This window comes from Oncorhynchus masou, unplaced genomic scaffold (genome assembly GCF_036934945.1).
Source record: "Oncorhynchus masou masou isolate Uvic2021 unplaced genomic scaffold, UVic_Omas_1.1 unplaced_scaffold_704, whole genome shotgun sequence".
NCBI lineage: Eukaryota > Metazoa > Chordata > Actinopteri > Salmoniformes > Salmonidae > Oncorhynchus > Oncorhynchus masou.
In genome coordinates, this window is record NW_027013502.1 from 190,786 (window position 1) to 211,270 (window position 20,485).

The 20,485-nt window shown below is 49.5% G+C and overlaps 1 protein-coding gene across 1 annotated transcript in view; it reads left to right on the plus strand.

Annotated features, from left to right (window-relative positions):
- The window catches only part of LOC135537051 (bromodomain-containing protein 4-like), a 78,930-nt gene extending 60,771 nt beyond the window's left edge, over window positions 1-18,159 (plus strand). Inside the window, 11 exon segments of the mRNA XM_064963265.1 lie at window positions 285-385; window positions 503-763; window positions 1,349-1,441; window positions 5,031-5,450; window positions 5,712-6,755; window positions 7,614-7,711; window positions 8,143-8,251; window positions 8,372-8,547; window positions 14,757-14,944; window positions 15,364-15,610; window positions 17,457-18,159. Coding sequence (XP_064819337.1) covers window positions 285-385; window positions 503-763; window positions 1,349-1,441; window positions 5,031-5,450; window positions 5,712-6,755; window positions 7,614-7,711; window positions 8,143-8,251; window positions 8,372-8,547; window positions 14,757-14,944; window positions 15,364-15,610; window positions 17,457-17,525 — 2,806 coding nt within the window. The 3' untranslated portion in view covers window positions 17,526-18,159.
- The last annotated feature ends 2,326 nt before the right edge of the window (window positions 18,160-20,485 follow it).

Sequence of the window (20,485 nt, forward strand, 5' to 3'; positions counted from 1 at the left end):
AGAAGCCCAGGTAGGATAGGATGGGATGGAGAGAAGCCCAGATAGGATGGGATGGGATGGAGAGAAGCCCAGGTAGAATAGGATGGGATGGAGAGAAGCCCAGATAGGATGGGATGGGATGGAGAGAAGCCCAGGTAGAATAGGATGGGATGGAGAGAAGCCCAGGTAGAGAGATCTGGGTATGATGGCTAAACCCAGGATGGACAATGGAGATTTCTGATTGATTAATCATTTCTCTCTGACACGCTCTGCCAACTCGCTCTCATCTGTCTCTTCCTCCACAGTAAGAAAGAGAGTATGAAGAGCAGTCGTCCGGGCGCCCCACATCAGACCGGCTCCACCCCCCTTGCCCCCTCTGCCTCGCTGGAGGCAGAAGATCACATGAGTGAGTGAGTGAGTGAGTGAGTGAGTGAGTGAGTGAGTGAGTGAGTGATTTTGTAAGATGTATATAAAGAAAAAATTTTTTTTTTCAAAAATGTTAATGTATTTGTCTGTGTCCCAGGTGTGTTTGTGGGCGGGGCAGCTGACAGGTGTAAGCCAATGTCCTACGAGGAGAAACGCCAGCTCAGTCTGGACATCAATAAACTGCCCGGCGACAAGCTTGGCCGCGTCGTCCACATCATCCAATCACGAGAGCCATCGCTCAAGAACACCAACCCAGACGAGATAGAGATCGACTTTGAGACGCTGAAACCCTCGACGCTCCGAGAGCTGGAGAAATATGTCTGGACCAGCCTTAGAAAGAAGAAGAAATCACAGCCAGGTAAGAGAGGTGGGGAGGGAGAGAGAGCCTGAGAAATGCGTCTTGACTAGAGAAATCACAGACAGGTAAGAGAGGTGGGGAGGGAGAGAGAGCCTGAGAAATGCGTCTTGACTAGAGAAATCACAGCCAGGTAAGAGAGGTGGGGAGGGAGGGACGGAAGAGGGTGAGTGGTGGTGAAATAATGGAGAGAGAGAGAGAAGGATAAAGAGAAGGAGGGAGAGAGAAGGAGGGAGAGAGAAGGAGAAGGAGGGAAGGAGAAGGAGAAGGAGGGAGAGAGAAGGAGAAGGAGGGAGAGAGAAGGAGAAGGAGGGAGAGAGAAGGAGGAGGAGGGAGAGAGGAGAAAGAGGGAGAGAGAAGGAGAAAGATAGGGAGTCAAGGATAGAGGAGAAAGAGAGGGAGGGAGAGAAGGAGAAAGAGAGGGAGAGAAGGAGAAAGAGAGGGAGAGAGAGAAGGAGAAAGAGAGTGGTGGTGAAATAATGAAACACCAGGAGAGGAAGTGTGTGTTCAGTGTGTGTGAGAGAGAGAGAGATGGTGAAATAATATTGACCAGAATGACCAGTTAACCCATCCTGTGTGTGTGTGAAGCAGTAGAGAAGGCTCTGGAGGTGACCAGTGTGATGAAGATGAAGACAGGATCTTCATCAGGCAGCAGTGACTCCTCTGACAGCGACGACACAGGTAACACACACGACACTACACACACACACGACACTACACACACACTACTCATAATGCATAGTTTGAGTGGGGCAGCAAGAATGCGCAGCTCTCTGTCATCTGGTTGTGAAGCAGCTCTCAGTCAACTGGTTGTGAAGCAGCTCTCAGTCAACTGGTTGTGAAGCAGCTCTCAGTCAACTGGTTGTGAAGCAGCTCTCAGTCATCTGGTTGTGAAGCAGCTCAGTCATCTGGTTGTGAAGCAGCTCAGTCATCTGGTTGTGAAGCAGCTCTCAGTCATCTGGTTGTGAAGCAGCTCTCAGTCATGTGGTTGTGAAGCAGCTCTCAGTCATCTGGTTGTGAAGCAGCTCTCTGTCATCTGGTTGTGAAGCAGCTCTCAGTCATGTGGTTGTGAAGCAGCTCTCAGTCATCTGGTTGTGAAGCAGCTCTCTGTCATCTGGTTGTGAAGCAGCTCTCAGTCATCTGGTTGTGAAGCAGCTCTCAGTCATGTGGTTGTGAAGCAGCTCTCTGTCATCTGGTTGTGAAGCAGCTCTCAGTCATCTGGTTGTGAAGCAGCTCTCAGTCATCTGGTTGTGAAGCAGCTCTCAGTCATCTGGTTGTGAAGCAGCTCTCAGTCATCTGGTTGTGAAGCAGCTCTCAGTCATCTGGTTGTGAAGCAGCTCTCAGTCATCTGGTTGTGAAGCAGCTCTCAGTCATGTGGTTGTGAAGCAGCTCTCAGTCAACTGGTTGTGAAGCAGCTCTCAGTCATCTGGTTGTGAAGCAGCTCAGTCATCTGGTTGTGAAGCAGCTCTCAGTCATCTGGTTGTGAAGCAGCTCTCAGTCATGTGGTTGTGAAGCAGCTCTCAGTCAACTGGTTGTGAAGCAGCTCTCAGTCATCTGGTTGTGAAGCAGCTCAGTCATCTGGTTGTGAAGCAGCTCTCAGTCAACTGGTTGTGAAGCAGCTCTCAGTCAACTGGTTGTGAAGCAGCTCTCAGTCAACTGGTTGTGAAGCAGCTCAGTCATCTGGTTGTGAAGCAGCTCTCAGTCATCTGGTTGTGAAGCAGCTCTCAGTCATCTGGTTGTGAAGCAGCTCTCAGTCAACTGGTTGTGAAGCAGCTCAGTCATCTGGTTGTGAAGCAGCTCAGTCATCTGGTTGTGAAGCAGCTCAGTCATCTGGTTGTGAAGCAGCTCTCAGTCAACTGGTTGTGAAGCAGCTCAGTCATCTGGTTGTGAAGAGGAGGCGGGTAGCGCGGAGGAGGCGGGTAGCGCGGAGGAGGCGGGTAGCGCGGAGGAGGCGGGTAGCGCGGAGGAGGCGGGTAGCGCGGAGGAGGCGGGTAGCGCGGAGGAGGCGGGTAGCGCGGAGGAGGGTAGGGCGGAGGAGACGGGTAGAGGAGGCGGGTAGGGCGGAGGAGACGGGTAGAGGAGGCGGGTAGGGCGGAGGAGACGGGTAGAGGAGACGGGTAGAGGATGCGGGTAGCGCGGAGGAGGCGGGTAGCGCGGAGGAGGCGGGTAGCGCGGAGGAGGCGGGTAGCGCGGAGGAGGCGGGTAGCGCGGAGGAGGCGGGTAGAGGATGCGGGTAGCGCGGAGGAGGCGGGTAGCGCGGAGGAGGCGGGTAGCGCGGAGGAGGCGGGTAGCGCGGAGGAGGCGGGTAGCGCGGAGGAGGCGGGTAGCGCGGAGGAGACTGGTAGAGGATGCGGGTAGCGCGGAGGAGACTGGTAGAGGATGCGGGTAGCGCGGAGGAGACCTGAAGCGCGGAGGAGACCGGTAACGCGGAGGAGACCGGTAACGCGGAGGAGACGGGTAGCGCGGAGGAGACGGGTAGCGCGGAGGAGACGGGTAGCGCGGAGGAGACGGGTAGCGCGGAGGAGACGGGTAGCGCGGAGGAGACGGGTAGCGCGGAGGAGACGGGTAGCGCGGAGGAGACGGGTAGAGGAATGCGGGTAGAGGAGGCGGGTAGCGCGGTGGAGACGGGTAGCGCGGTGGAGACGGATAGCGCGGAGGAGACGGGTAGCGCGGAGGAGACGGGTAGCGCGGAGGAGGCAGGTAGCGCGGAGGAGACCTGTAACGCGGAGGAGACGGGTAGCGCGGAGGAGACTGGTAGAGGATGCGGGTAGAGGAGGCGGGTAGCGCGGAGGAGACGGGTAGCGCGGAGGAGACGGGTAGCGCGTAGGAGACGGGTAGCGCGGAGGAGACGGGTAGCGCGGAGGAGACAGGTAGAGGAATGCGGGTAGAGGAGGCGGGTAGCGCGGTGGAGACGGGTAGCGCGGTGGAGACGGATAGCGCGGAGGAGACGGGTAGCGCGGAGGAGACGGGTAGCGCGGAGGAGACGGGTAGCGCGGAGGAGGCAGGTAGCGCGGAGGAGACGGGTAGCGCGGAGGAGACTGGTAGCGCGGAGGAGACTGGTAGAGGATGCGGGTAGAGGAGGCGGGTAGCGCGGAGGAGGCGGGTAGCGCGGAGGAGGCGGGTAGCGCGGAGGAGGCGGGTAGATCGGAGGAGGCGGGTAGCGCGGAGGAGGCGGGTAGCGCGGAGGAGACGGTCATTTCTGAAGGCTTGCCCCTTCCATATTAAATGTTGTCTGTGAAGTAGGACCACCTGACAGAATGATATCATGATGATTTCTATCGTTGTACAGAAACGCCGCGAGCCAAACACAACTGTCTCTTCCTTGGTGCGCAATTCAATTAATGGTGAACTTCAGTATGGTTTTTGTTAGTTTTTTTTTTCCAGACCTCAGAAGTGGCCTTTTGATGTGATTTTAAAGCATTGCTGTGGACTTAGAACATCCAATTTAGCTGTCAGAAAGAAACAAGGTGTGATTTTTGAGAGTGAAAAAAAACCGAGGAAAGCTGAACCTTAATAAATCTAATGTTCTAGAGTCTTACAAGCCTGCTCACTGTTCAGTCACTAACAACAAAACACTTGTTGAGATTGTTTTTTTTCATGTCAATATGATCTTCAGTTACAATGTAATGATTTGTGTGTGGAGGGTAGGTTATTGTAGTTATTATAGACTATTAGACTACTGGGCCAATAGTTTCTCCATTCGGGCCAGTAGCTTTCAGTTGGCACTGGCCTGGTGTGCCGCTGGGAAATTGACCTAAATGTCAAGCCCTGTACACACATAATTTTCATTGTTTTCTCTCTCCCTCTCTCTCCTGCTCCCTCTCCTTCCCTCTCTCTCCTGCTCCCTCTCCTTCCCTCTCTCTCCTGCTCCCTCTCCTTCCCTCTCTCTCCTGCTCCCTCTCCTTCCGTCTCTCTCCTGCTCCCTCTCCTTCCCTCTCTCTCCTGCTCCCTCTCCTTCCCTCTCTCTCCTGCTCCCTCTCATTCCCTCTCTCTCCTGCTCCCTCTCATTCCCTCTCTCTCCCTGCTCCCTCTCCTTCCCTCCCTCTCCTGCTCCCTCTCCTTCCCTCTCTCTCCTGCTCCCTCTCCTTCCCTCTCTCTCCTGCTCCCTCTCCTTCCCTCTCTCTCCTGCTCCCTCTCTCTCTCTCTCTCCCTCTCTCTCCTCTCTCTTTCTCTCTTGCTATCTCTCCCTCTCCTTCCCTCTCTCTCCTGCTCTCTCTCTCTCCTGCTATCTCTCCCTCTCTCTCCTTCTCTCTCTCCTTCTCTCTCTCAGGGCTGGCCCCCCAGCAGCAAAAGTCCTCCTCTAGCAATATATACTGTAAGAGACCCCACCAGTCCAGCAGAGGCGGGGTCAGCATCACTGCCCCTCTGGACCCCTCCTCCTCCCCCCAGACCCCCCTAGTTCAGTCCAAACCCCCCCAGCATCTGCATCAACACCCCTTCGCCCCCCCTCCTCCTCCCTCCATCCCCACTGTCCCCGTGACCTCTCTGGACTCCTCTTTGACCTTTGACCCCCTAGCTCACTTCCTGGCCCCCCATCTGAGCCAGCAGGTGGGGGAGCCCCTCCGTAATGAACTGGGGGCCCCTGCCGCCGGACCCCCCCACCTCAACGCTACCAACACACACACCTCTGAGAGCACACAGCCCTTCCTCAACCAGCAGGCCGTCATGCCCTCCGTCATGCTCTCCCCAGGTATGTGGATAAACACATTTCTACACTTCATTGTGTCGAGGGGTTTTGGTTTTAATGAAACATTTCGATTTTTAGAAATATAATTTATTTCTGTACTTTTTTGTCTTTTTGTCCCTCCCCCCCATTCTCATCTCTTTCTCTCTCCTCCCTCCCTCCCTTCTCTCCTCCCTCCCTCCCTTCTCTCCTCCCTCCCTCCCTTCTCTCTCTCCTCCCTTCTCTCTCTCCTCCCTCCTCTCTCTCCCCTCTCCCTCCTCTCTGTAGCACTCCACAATGCTCTCCCCCAACAGCCGTCCCGCCCCAGCAACCGAGCGGCCCCCAAACCCCCTCAGCCTCCCCCCTCCTCCCTCTCCACCCCCTCCACTCCTCCTCCCCCCCAGCCCTCCCTCCACATTCCCCAACCGTCCTTCCCTCGCCCTTGTGTCCCCTCTCCCCCCACCCCCCACGGAATCCTGGGGGTCTCGGCCCAACCCCCTCAAGCCCTATTTGAGGACGACGAGGAGGCCGTGCCCACAAACTCTGAAACCCCTCCCCTCCCGCTCAGCCAGGTGCACATGTACCTGCAGTCGTCTCGGCCCCCGGCACACATACACCCCCACACACAGTCTCCTGGGGGGGTCCAGTCTCGGCCCCCGGCACACATACACCCCCACACACAGTCTCCTGGGGGGGTCCAGTCTCGGCCCCCGGCCCACATACACCCCCACACACAGTCTCCTGGGGGGGTCCAGTCTCGGCCCCTGGCCCACACACAGTCTCCTGGGGGGGTCCAGTCTCGGCCCCTGGCCCACACACAGTCTCCTGGGCGGGTCCAGTCTCAGCTCATGTCCCGGGCCCCGGCCCACACACAGTCTCCTGGGGGGGTCCAGTCTCGGCCCCCGGCCCACACACAGTCTCCTGGGCGGGTCCAGTCTCGGCCCCCGGCCCACACACAGTCTCCTGGGCGGGTCCAGTCTCGGCCCCCGGCCCACACACAGTCTCCTGGGCGGGTCCAGTCTCGGCCCCCGGCCCACACACAGTCTCCTGGGGGGGTCCATTCTCAGCTCATGCAGGCCATGCAGACTCAGTCACAGGCAGCGGCCGCTCCAACCCAGCAACAGCAGAGGCTCGCAACACACCCTCACTCACACCCTCACGCACACCCTCACTCACACGCTCACACACACGCTCACGCACACATGCAGCAGGCGGGTCAGGGGATGTCGTTCCCCCAGCAACAGAGCACCATGCACCCGGCACAGAAAGGGATCAAGCAGATACTACATCCACAACCATCACCACGGATCAAAACGGAGCCTTTCAACACAGGTAGGAGAGATAATACACACACAGGCAGACAGGCAGGCAGACAGACAGGCAGACAGACAGGCAGGCAGACAGACAGACAGACACGCAGGCAGACAGACAGGCAGGCAGACAGACAGACAGACACGCAGGCAGACAGGCAGACAGACAGACAGACAGACAGACACGCAGGCAGACAGGCAGGCAGGCAGACAGACAGGCAGGCAGACAGACAGACAGACAGGCAGACAGACAGACACACAGACAGGCAGACAGACACGCAGACAGACACGCAGACAGGCAGACAGACAGGCAGACAGACAGGCAGACAGACAGGCAGACAGACAGGCAGACAGACAGACAGACAGACAGACAGACAGGCAGACAGACAGACAGAATAACAGACAGGCAGACAGACAGACAGACAGACAGACAGACACTAGAGGGATTCTTGGATGCTGAAAAAGGAAGATCTGAACCGAATTGGATCCGTGAAATGTCCCGTTCGACACAGACAGGATATATCCAAATCGATTCGGATCCGAGCTGAACCGGATCCGACCCAAAGCAGGTCCGTGATGAGGGAGAATTGGATCCAAATTGGGTCGGATCTGTATCAGATAAAAAAATGGGTCTTTATTGCTGCTCAAAGCCAGCAGAACTGTTTTGACGTCATGATTTATCTTTTTGACTGAACCAACTGCCACGTGTACCGAATGTGATCTGTAGAGGATATTTATTTTCTTCAATATAATATTGGATCCGGTCGGTATTTGACACATATTTTCAGACTGTTTGGATCTCAGGTAATCAGGTTCTGGTATATCCGTGGAGACCTCCACCCCACTCATTTCCATACGGGTGTTTCCCCCGTTGTGATAGGTCCTCTGAGGGAGAGCCCCTCCCCTCTGATGATACATTCTCCCCAGATGCCTCAGTTCCCACCAATGAGACAGTCCCCTTCCCAGCCCAAGAAACTTGTGAGTACACAAAGAGAGTGTGTGTTTGTGTACTGTACACTGTGTGTGTGTTAACCCTGTGTTCTCTCTAGAACCGGGGGGAGGGGGGTTATTAGGGGTTAAAGAGGACCTGTGTGTGTGTGTGTTAACCTTGTGTTCTCTCTAGAAGTGGGGGGGTTATTAGGGGTTAAAGAGGACCTGTGTGTGTGTGTGTTAACCTTGTGTTCTCTCTAGAAGTGGGGGGGGTTATTAGGGGTTAAAGAGGACCTGTGTGTGTGTGTGTTAACCTTGTGTTCTCTCTAGAAGTGGGGGGGGTTATTAGGGGTTAAAGAGGACCTGTGTGTGTGTGTTAACCCTGTGTTCTCTCTAGAACCGGGGGGGGGGGGGGTTATTAGGGGTTAAAGAGGACCTGTGTGTGTGTGTGTGTGTATTAACCTTTGTGTTCACTGCAGAACCAAAGGGTGAAAGAGGAGAAGCCACTCCCCCCCCCGGTGCTGCCCCCCTCCCCTTTCAGCCCCACCCAGCGACACCACAAACCACAAGACAACAAACACACACACAGTGAGTACACACACCTGGCTCTGTGTGTGTGAGAAGCGTTAGGGAGAGAGCAGGAGAGATTTGTCTGTGTCTCTCTCTGCCTCGACGGTAGAGTGTCTCTATTTCAGAATTTCTTCACAGTCAATAGGTCACCTGAATCAACCGATCAATTGACTCCTGCAGGATCAGATGTGAAGCTATTGGACAGTTCTCGTCCTGGGCTCCGCCTCCCGGACTCCCCGGCCCCTCCCCCTTCCCATCAGGACAGCAAACTGAAGCAGGAGGCTAAAACACCCATCACCGCCAAGAAGACACAGGTGAGAGTCAGAATCATACTAGAACAAAGCATGTAGATTCAGTACTTCATTTAAAGGAGAGGTTTCCTTTTTTATAACCAAATCTCACATTTGTTTTATATGTAAACGGCATGTTATATATTGGTTCATGTGATTTCACATTTTTGAGAAACCTGAGCAGATCACTTCCTCATCCTCGTTGTGTAGCATGGGAGCTCTGATACAAACATGAACAAAGGCTCCAAAAACACCCAAATAGGAAACAGATCACTTCCTCGTCCTCGTTGTGTAGCATGGGAGCTCTGATACAAACATGAACAAAGGCTCCAAAAACACCCAAATAGGAAACAGATCACTTCCTCGTCCTCGTTGTGTAGCATGGGAGCTCTGATACAAACATCAACAAAGGCTCCAAAAACACCCGAACATGTCCTTTAATAAAAGGACAAAGCTCTCAGTATTGTAATGCAGGTCTGTAGATGTTGGACCCGTGACGTTGTGTCATTCTGAACTTCAGCTACAATGTTGTGTTCTATTTTGTTCAACTAAAGAGATTTCTATGTATTTCTATGTAAACACACAGCTGGGGGTTACTAATCTACAATAAGGTGTTTGCTGTAAACACACAGCTGGGGGTTACTAATCTACAATAAGGTGTTTGCTGTAAACACACAGCTGGGGGTTACTAATCTACAATAAGGTGTTTGCTGTAAAACACAGCTGGGGGTTACTAATCTACAATAAGGTGTTTGCTGTAAACACACAGCTGGGGGTTACTAATCTACAATAAGGTGTCTGCTGTAAACACACAGCTGGGGGTTACTAATCTACAATAAGGTGTTTGCTGTAAACACACAGCTGGGGGTTACTAATCTACAATAAGGTGTTTGCTGTAAACACACAGCTGGGTGTTACTAATCTACAATAAGGTGTGTGCTGTAAAACACAGCTGGGGATTACTAATCTACAATAAGGTGTTTGCTGTAAACACACAGCTGGGGGTTACTAATCTACAATAAGGTGTTTGCTGTAAACACACAGCTGGGGGTTACTAATCTACAATAAGGTGTCTGCTGTAAACACACAGCTGGGGGTTACTAATCTACAATAAGGTGTTTGCTGTAAACACACAGCTGGGGGTTACTAATCTACAATAAGGTGTTTGCTGTAAACACACAGCTGGGGGTTACTAATCTACAATAAGGTGTGTGCTGTAAAACACAGCTGGGGATTACTAATCTACAATAAGGTGTTTGCTGTAAACACACAGCTGGGGGTTACTAATCTACAATAAGGTGTTTGCTGTAAACACACAGCTGGGGGTTACTAATATACAATAAGGTGTTAGCTGTAAACACACAGCTGGGGGTTACTAATCTACAATAAGGTGTTTGCTGTAAACACACAGCTGGGGGTTACTAGTATCAGTTCAGTAGCATGGACTACATGTTAGATGGGAGGATACATATTGACAGTATCATGGACTACATGGTGGATGGGAGGATACATATTGACAGTATCAGTTCAGTATCATGGACTACATGGTAGATGGGAGGATACATATTGACAGTATCATGGACTACATGGTAGATGGGAGGATACATATTGACAGTATCATGGACTACATGGTAGATGGGAGGATACATATTGACAGTATCATGGACTACATGGTAGATGGGAGGATACATATTGACAGTATCATGGACTACATGGTAGATGGGAGGATACATATTGACAGTATCATGGACTACATGGTAGATGGGAGGATACATATTGACAGTATCATGGACTACATGGTAGATGGGAGGATACATATTGACAGTATCATGGACTACATGGTAGGTGGGAGGATAAATATTGACAGTATCATGGACTACATGGTAGATGGGAGGATACATATTGACAGTATCATGGACTACATGGTAGATGGGAGGATACATATTGACAGTATCCGTTCAGTATCATGGACTACATGGTAGATGGGAGGATACATATTGACAGTATCATGGACTACATGGTAGATGGGAGGATACATATTGACAGTATCATGGACTACATGGTAGATGGGAGGATACATATTGACAGTATCATGGACTACATGGTAGATGGGAGGATACATATTGACAGTAACATAGACTACATGGTAGATGGGAGGATACATATTGACAGTATCCGTTCAGTATCATGGACTACATGGTGGATGGGAGGATACATATTGACAGTATCATGGACTACATGGTAGATGGGAGGATACATATTGACAGTATCATGGACTACATGGTAGATGGGAGGATACATATTGACAGTATCCGTTCAGTATCATGGACTACATGGTAGATGGGAGGATACATATTGACAGTATCATGGACTACATGGTAGATGGGAGGATACATATTGACAGTATCATGGACTACATGGTAGATGGGAGGATACATATTGACAGTATCATGGACTACATGGTAGATGGGAGGATACATATTGACAGTATCATGGACTACATGGTAGATGGGAGGATACATATTGACAGTATCATGGACTACATGGTAGATGGGAGGATACATATTGACAGTATCATGGACTACATGGTAGATGGGAGGATACATATTGACAGTAGCATGGACTACATGGTAGATGGGAGGATACATATTGACAGTAGCATGGACTACATGGTAGATGGGAGGATACATATTGACAGTATCATGGACTACATGGTAGATGGGAGGATACATATTGACAGTATCATGGACTACATGGTAGATGGGAGGATACATATTGACAGTATCATGGACTACATGGTAGATGGGAGGATACATATTGACAGTATCATGGACTACATGGTAGATGGGAGGATACATATTGACAGTATCATGGACTACATGGTGGATGGGAGGCTAAAGTGATTGGATTTAAATAGTAAAATATATAATCAAGCGTACATTAGGTACATAGTTGTTATTGCAGTGTGTGTGTGTGTGTGTAAGCCTGTGTTTCCCAACTCCAGTCCTCAACAACCACCAACAGTACACGTTTCTATTGTAACCCTGGACAAGCACACCTGATTTAACTTCTCATTTAATCACCAGGCCCTCAATGAGTTGAATCAGGTGAGTTTGTCTGGGGCAACAACGACCATGTGTGCTGTTGGGGGTACAGGTGTAAGGAAACAGACACGGCTTCAATCTTGACAATAGGCAATCTTTTACTCCCAATTAAAGTAGTGGAAGACCAGTACACACGCAGCTCTCTCGATCAGCCCAGTCCTTCTAGAATGCTCCACAGATAAGACGGCCATCAAACCATCGTTGTCTCGGCCCCATTCACCGTTGGAGTCTGGGACCCTGAGATGGGCCGTTTTAGCATCATTGTTCTGTAAGTCAAGGTTACTGACCCAACTCCGGCAGTCCCTTGTGAATAATGTGCGCCCCGTTTTGCTTCGACTGGTTTGTTTATTATTCTGTAAATCAAGACGTATGGCCTAAACTGGTTTTGAGATGACCATTTGTGTGGTGGCTGTGAAATTTGCTTCTCCAAACCAGTTTAGGTCAACTTGAACATTTATTGTCCTGATTTTACAGAACGATGGCAAACGCCTCTCTCGTCTTTACAGCGATGACTTTTCTTCTCTGTGGTGGTTTTACTCATCATCAGAGAAATGCTCCCTGCAGACCAGTAGTAGATTTAACGTGCGAAGTCTGTAGACGGGAGTGTTTATGCGTCTGTACAGAACAACTAGCCAACGCCTCATTAGATATCAGTCCTCCACAGGAAGTCTGTAGATGGGAGTGTTTATGCGTCTGTACAGAACAACTAGCCAACGCCTCATTAGATATCAGTCCTCCACAGGAAGTCTGTAGACGGGAGTGTTTATGCGTCTGTACAGAACAACTAGCCAACGCCTCATTAGATATCAGTCCTCCACAGGAAGTCTGTAGACGGGAGTGTTTATGCGTCTGTACAGAACAACTAGCCAACGCCTCATTAGATATCAGTCCTCCACAGGAAGTCTGTAGACGGGAGTGTTTATGCGTCTGTACAGAACAACTAGCCAACGCCTCATTAGATATCAGTCCTCCACAGGAAGTCTGTAGACGGGAGTGTTTATGCGTCTGTACAGAACAACTAGCCAACGCCTCATTAGATATCAGTCCTCCACAGGAAGTCTGTAGACGGGAGTGTTTATGCGTCTGTACAGAACAACTAGCCAACGCCACATTAGATATCAGTCACAGGAAGTCAGTGAAAAGTTATAGTATTATGTTTTTTTTTGTGTTTTGGGGGATTTTGTGAACCATCTTCAGCAATATTCAGCAAACCTAACAACTAAAATTACTTTGGTTCGCGGTTTCCCTTCTCGTCTGTTTTCTGGTGAGTTACTGACATCGTAAGGAAAGCTATACCTTACCTATATCAGTAGCACCCCCCCCCCCCCCCCCCCCAATTTAGCCTATATGCACACAATAGGATTTGGGAACGAGGAAGTACACCCATGCACGCCAATATGCACGTGCATAAAATTGTTTGAGTTTAACAAAATGTAATACAGAGTTGTGGCTGAAGTTGAGAATGACATCATCATCATGCATATATCTACAGACCTGCATTACAATACTGAGAGCTTTATCCTTTTATTAAAGGACATGTTTGGGTGTTTTTGGAGCCTTTGTTTGTGCTGTTTTTGGGACCCCCATATACTATCACAACGAGGACGAGGAAGTGATTTGCTCAGGTTTCTCAAAAACATGATTTGCTGGTTTGTGTAAGTTCCTCAAAAGCACGTGGAATCACACAAAAAGTGTCTGGGACCCTTCCTGTGAAATTCCACTTACATAAATAAAATAGATTTAAATAAAATGTACTTTTCCTGTAAGGCGTTATTGTTATTAAAATGATGGAGGTGAAATGTCTTTTAAAAAGTGGGTGTTAACGAAATGTCTGTCGCACTCTCTTCCCCCTCCCACTGCACTCTCTTCCCCCTCCCACTACACACTCTTCCCCCTCCCACTACACTCTCTTCCCCCTCCCACTACACTCTCTTCCCCCTCCCACTGCACTCTCTTCCCCCTCCCACTACACTCTCTTCCCCCTCCCACTACACTCTCTTCCCCCTCCCACTACACTCTTCCCCCTCCCACTACACTCTCTTCCCCCTCCCACTACACTCTCTTGCCCCTCCCACTTCCCCCTCCCACTACACTCTCTTCCCCCTCCCACTACACTCTCTTCCCCCTCCCACTACACTCTCTTCCCCCTCCCACTTCCCCCTCCCACTACACTCTCTTCCCCCTCCCACTACACTCTCTTCCCCCTCCCACTACACTCTCTTCCCCTCCCACTACACTCTCTTCCCCCTCCCACTACACTCTCTTCCCCCTCCCACTACACTCTCTTCCCCCTCCCACTACACTCTTCCCCCTCCCACTACACTCTCTTCCCCCTCCCACTACACTCTCTTGCCCCTCCCACTTCCCCCTCCCACTACACTCTCTTCCCCCTCCCACTACACTCTCTTGCCCCTCCCACTTCCCCCTCCCTCTACACTCTCTTCCCCCTCCCACTACACTCTTCCCCCTCCCACTACACTCTCTTCCCCCTCCCACCTTCTCCCTCCCACTACACTCTCTTCCCCCTCCCACCTTCTCCCTCCCACTACACTCTCTTCCCCCTCCCACTACACTCTCTTCCCCCTCCCACTACACTCTCTTCCCCCTCCCACTACACTCTTCCCCCTCCCACTACACTCTCTTCCCCCTCCCACTACACTCTCTTGCCCCTCCCACTTCCCCCTCCCACTACACTCTCTTCCCCCTCCCACTACACTCTCTTCCCCCTCCCACTTCCCCCTCCCACTACACTCTCTTCCCCCTCCCACTACACTCTTCCCCCTCCCACTACACTCTCTTCCCCCTCCCACTACACTCTCTTCCCCCTCCCACCTTCTCCCTCCCACTACACTCTCTTCCCCCTCCCACCTTCTCCCTCCCACTACACTCTCTTCCCCCTCCCACTACACTCTCTTCCCCCTCCCACTACACTCTCTTCCCCCTCCCACTTCCCCCTCCCACTACACTCTCTTCCCCCTCCCACTACACTCTCTTCCCCTCCCACTACACTCTCTTCCCCCTCCCACTACACTCTCTTCCCCCTCCCACTACACTCTCTTCCCCCTCCCACTACACTCTCTTCCCCCTCCCACTACACTCTCTTCCCCCTCCCACTACACTCTCTTCCAGGAGGTGAAGTTAAAGAACATGGGTTCTTGGGCCAGCTTGGCCCAGCGTTCTCAGTCCACCCCCACCTCCGCTGTCCGCTCCTCTAGCGACAGCTTCGAACAGTTCCGTCGTGCCGCCCGAGAGAAGGAGAGAGAGAAACAGCTAAAAGCACAGGCCGAGCAGGCCAGGAGAGAGCAGGAGAAACTACGGTAAGAGGGAGGGATGGATGAAGGGAAAGGGAAGGGAGTGGAGGAGAGAGAGAACTGAAATCACAGGCCGAGCAGGAGAAACTACGGTAAGAGGGATGGAGGGAGGGAAAGGGAAGAGATAGTGGAGGAGAGAGAGAGAGAACTGAAATCACAGGTCGAGCAGGCCAGGAGAGAGCAGGAGAAACTATGGTAAGAGGGATGGAGGGAAGGAAAGGGAAGAGATAACTGAAATCACAGGCCGAGCAGGCCAGGAGAGAGCAGGAGAAACTATGGTAAAAAGGGAAGAGGGAGATGGAGGAGAGGGAGAAGACTTCTCTGCCGAGGTAGATACTATGGTGAGAAAAAGGGGAAGGATGGAAGCTCATTCTTGCACCCCAGCTAAGCTCCTCCCCCTCTGACACACGCTTCCTCTTCTCCAGTAGCCGTGACGACGAGGACTCTGTGGAACAGCAGGGGAGGGTGCGTGTCCAGGACTCTCGCCGTCGCCAGGAGCAACTTTCACCTCAAGCCCCCACGCCCCCTGCCTCAACCCCTCCCGCCGTCTCCCCACAGGCCCCTCCCACTGAACAGGCCACACCCCCACCCTCGGCCGCAGCACAGAACGCCATGGACCAGCAGAGGGAGCTGGCAAGACGCCGCGAGCAGGAGAGGAGGCGTAGAGAGGCGGTAATACTTTATAGCAGTTATTCTACTATAATACTAACATGATATACTAGTATAGTAGGAGAGAGGCGTTAATACTTTATAGCAGTTATTCTACTATAATACTAACATGATATACTAGTATAGTAGGAGAGGGGCGGTAATACTTTATAGCAGTTATTCTACTATAATACTAACATGATATACTAGTATAGTAGGAGAGGGGCGGTAATACTTTATAGCAGTTATACTACTATAATACTAACATGATATACTAGTATAGTAGGAGAGGGGCGGTAATACTTTATAGCAGTTATACTACTGTAATACTAACATGATATACTAGTATAGTAGGAGACAGGAGGAGAGAGGCGGTAATACTTTATAGCAGTTATACTACTGTAATACTAACATGATATACTAGTATAGTAGGAGAGAGGAGGAGAGGGGCGGTAATACTTTATAGCAGTTATACTACTATAATACTAACATAATATACTAGTATAGTAGGAGAGGGGTGGTAATACTTTATAGCAGTTATACTACTATAATACTAACATGATATACTAGTATAGGAGGAGAGTGGCGGTAATACTTTATAGCAGTTATACTACTGTAATACTAACATGATATACTAGTATAGTAGGAGAGAGGCGGTAATACTTTATAGCAGTTATACTAGTATAATACTAACATGATATACTAGTATAGTAGGAGAGAGGCGGTAATACTTTATAGCAGTTATACTACTATAATACTAACATGATATACTAGTATAGTAGGAGAGGGGAGGAGAGAGGCGGTAATACTTTATAGCAGTTATACTACTATAATACTAACATGATATACTAGTATAGTAGGAGAGAGGCAGTAATACTTTATAGCAGTTATACTACTATAATACTAACATGATATACTAGTATAGTAGGAGAGAGGCAGTAATACTTTATAGCAGTTATACTACTGTAATACTAACATGATATACTAGTATAGTAGGAGAGAGGAGGTAATACTTTATAGCAGTTATACTACTATAATACTAACATGATATACTAGTATAGTAGGAGAAAGGAGGTAATACTTTATAGCAGTTATACTACTGTAATACTAACATGATATACTAGTATAGTAGGAGAGAGGAGGTAATACTTTATAGCAGTTATACTACTGTAATACTAACATGATATACTAGTATAGTAGGAGAGAGGCGGTAATACTTTATAGCAGTTATACTACTGTAATACTAACATGATATACTAGTATAGTAGGAGAGAGGAGGAGAGGGGCGGTAATACTTTATAGCAGTTATACTACTATAATACTAACATGATATACTAGTATAGTAGGAGAGAGGCGGTAATACTTTATAGCAGTTATACTACTGTAATACTAACATGATATACTAGTATAGTAGGAGAGGGGCGGTAATACTTTATAGCAGTTATACTACTATAATACTAACATGATATACTAGTATAGTAGGAGAGAGGAGGTAATACTTTATAGCAGTTATACTACTGTAATACTAACATGATATACTAGTATAGTAGGAGAGAGGAGGTAATCATCCCTCTCTCTCATATCCCTCTCTCTCTCATCCCCCTCTCTCTCTCTCATCCCCCTCTCTCTCTCATCCCCCTCTCTCTCTCATCCCCCTCCCTCTCTCTCATCTCCCTCTCTCTCATCCCCCTCCCTCTCTCTCATCCCCCCTCTCTCTCTCTCTCTCTCTCTCATCCCCCCTCTTTCTCATCCCCCTCCCTCTCTCTCTCTCTCTCTCTCTCTCTCTCTCATCCCCCTCTCTCTCTCATCCCCCTCCCTCTCTCTCTCTCTCTCTCATCCCCCTTTCTCTCTCATCCCCCCCTCTCTACAGATGGCCGACACCATTGACATCAACTTCCAGAGCGACCTGATGGCCATCTTTGAAGAGAACCTGTTCTGAGAGAGAGATTGAGAAAGGAGGAGAGGGAGACAAATGAACTCTACCTTATCCCACCGGGGATTTCACACACAACACCCCCCCTCCCTCTCTGTGATTAGAGACCTCAGACCAGGATGTGAGCTCCAGAGACTTGACGGAGACTGAGGTAATAAGGTGGAGCCCCCCCCCCAGCGGTGGGGACCGGGAGTACAACTTCCACTTTTTGCAATTTCAGATGCGTTTTTTGTGTCTAACTGCCCGTTTTATCGTCGATGATTGGTTGTTGCCGTGGGCAACGGTGAAACCGGATACCTATCGATAAACAGATATTTGAACTCCTCTTGTATTCTGAAACGAAACAGAGGGAGGAGGGGAGGACTGAGAACTATTACCTGAACATAAAGAAGAGGGGAAAATAAAGAGGGTTTAATGTAGAAAGAAGAAGAAGATGATGATGAGCACCTTGTGTTCTTCTGACGTGAGAGAGGGAGGGAGGGAGGGAGGGGCGGGCGAACGAGAGGACGGACAGACTTCTTTCTCTCTGATTCATTTCTCTCTTCATCTAGTATTTTTCTCACCCTGTTTTCTGATGTTGGCCTTTAAGCGGGGTGGGTGAGGGGTTAGGGAAGGGATGGGTTAGGGAAGAGGTTGGGGAGGGGTTAGGGAAGGGAGGGGTTAGGGAAGAGGTTGGGGAGGGGTTAGGGAGGAGGTTGGGGAGGGGTTAGGGAAGGGAGGGGTAAGGGAAGAGGTTGGGGAGGGGTTAGGGAGGAGGTTGGGGAGGGGTTAGGGAAGGGAGGGGTTAGGGAAGAGGTTGGGGAGGGGTTAGGGAAGAGGTTGGGGAGGGGTTAGGGAAGAGGTTGGGGAGGGGTTAGGGAAGAGGTTGGGGTGGGGTTAGGGAAGAGGTTGGGAAGGGGTTGGGGAGGGGTTAGGTAAGAGGTTGGGGAGGGGTTAGGGAAGAGGTTGGGGAGGAGGTTGTGGAGGAGGTTGGGGAGGTGTTAGGGAAGAGGTTGGGGAGAAGTGAGCAGGCTGTGTGTGTTATCATGCTTGCGTCCCAAAAGGGCACCCTAATTCCCTTCATATAGTGCACTACTTGTGTCCAGGGCCCATGGGGATCTGATCAAAGGTGGTGCACTATACAGGGAGTAGGGGGCCATTTGGGACGTATCCCCTGAGATGGGTTCAGTTGCTCTCCGGACAGCAGGATGAACCCCGGGGTCACACCCCAACACTATAAAGAGGCGCCCTTCCTTCCTTCCTTCCTTCTCCTTGTTCTCTGTGACATCACTGACGTGACACAAGTTGAAAGTGTAAAAGCTTGAACTCCATTTTTTTTCAGTCATGTCTGATTCATTGATTATTTCAAGAAAGGAGGCAGAGAGGGAAGAAAGGAGGGAAAGCAGGATAAAGAGGAAGGATGAGTGAAGAAAGGAGGGAAAGAGGAAAAGAGAGGATGGAAGAGAGGGAGGGAGGGAGGGGTACATTTTAAAGGTGTTGGAATGTGGCTCTTGCCTTACAGCTCTGACCTGTAAATTAACACACGCCACAGATTATACATATATATATATATATAAATAGATGCATAAATATATATTATATACGATGAAAAGTCCCTAAAAATAATAGGATGATGTTGTTGGGAGGGAGAATGACTTATCTGCCTTCGGCTCAATTCCCTTTTGGTTTTTTAGAGAAGTGACTGTAAGAAAAACAACTTTTTTATGATGCTATAAAAAATAGTTTGTCTTGTTCATAACCTCCTTTCTCTCATCCTGTTTTTCTCTGTATCAAGTTCAGATATTCAAGAGTCTAAAGGCCTCTGTTTTTATTTAAATATCAAATCATTTTTGGTGTAACAATTAGGTACGTTACTTGTGATTTGTTTTCAGTTGAAATTGCCCAAAATAAACAAGAAATAGATTCTTAGCTGAGAGCAATTTCTCAAGCAAGAATGTTGCTCGGACTGTCTGGGAGTGGTCTGGGTGGGGAGGGGAGACTGAAAAGTAGCTGTTAATGGCAGAGAGATTTGGAACTCTTTCTTATTGGTCGATCAACTAATTTAACGCATGGTGATGTCACCAGGCAGGCCAAAACTCCACCCCACCAAAACAGGCTGATTTCCTTTTCAAACAGCTCCTACACTAAAAGGGTATTTTCATCATTTTCACAATGTAACAGTGTTATTCCAGCCTTATAGTGTGGAAATAGACATATAAACACAGGAAGATCACTCTTTTGACGGCACTGGCCTGTAACTACTTACCTTTGTTCTACTGTTCTGTAGCTGCATCCACCTGCTACTATACTTCCTTTCTTTTCTTCTTCAGCTTCTTACTCGTTTTCTTTTTTATATTCATGTCCATCTGTCGATCTCTCTCTCTCCTGTCATCATCATCGTCCTCTACCATCCGTATCATAGCTTTTATTTACTTTTTATTCCCTTCCTGTTTTTTGGTTCCATTGTTCTGCTCTGTTTTTAGTTTCCGTGGTAACAGTCGGGGTTGTTGTCATGTGCCATAGCTCTGAGTGTTCTGGGTGCGCGGCCTGCTGTGTTGTCACGTCCAGATATACATCAAACCCCTGTATTCTTTTTTGGGATGTTTTTTTAATTTAATTTAGCCTTTCTTTTCATATTTGACGGTTGTTTTTTTTGTTTCTTGTCATTGTTTTTGTTTTGAATCACCGGTTGGTTTGTTGATGAGTGAGGTGTTAAGGTCGATGGATACATTCTGTTCTGATTATGGAGTAAAACATCTTCTTCTTTTTTTTTAAAGAAAAGTATTAAAATTATATAAAAATGACACGGTGTTGTTTGGTTGGCCGGAGTCACTGGGTGGGACATGCCTGGGTCGACACAAAGAATTGCCTTGCTAACATATTTCCTCGATACTTCGCATTCCCATTGGAGGAGAAGGTCTGAGGGGAGGTGACCTAGGACCTTCTCCTTCAATACAGTTGAGAAGGAGGTGAGGACATAGGATGTG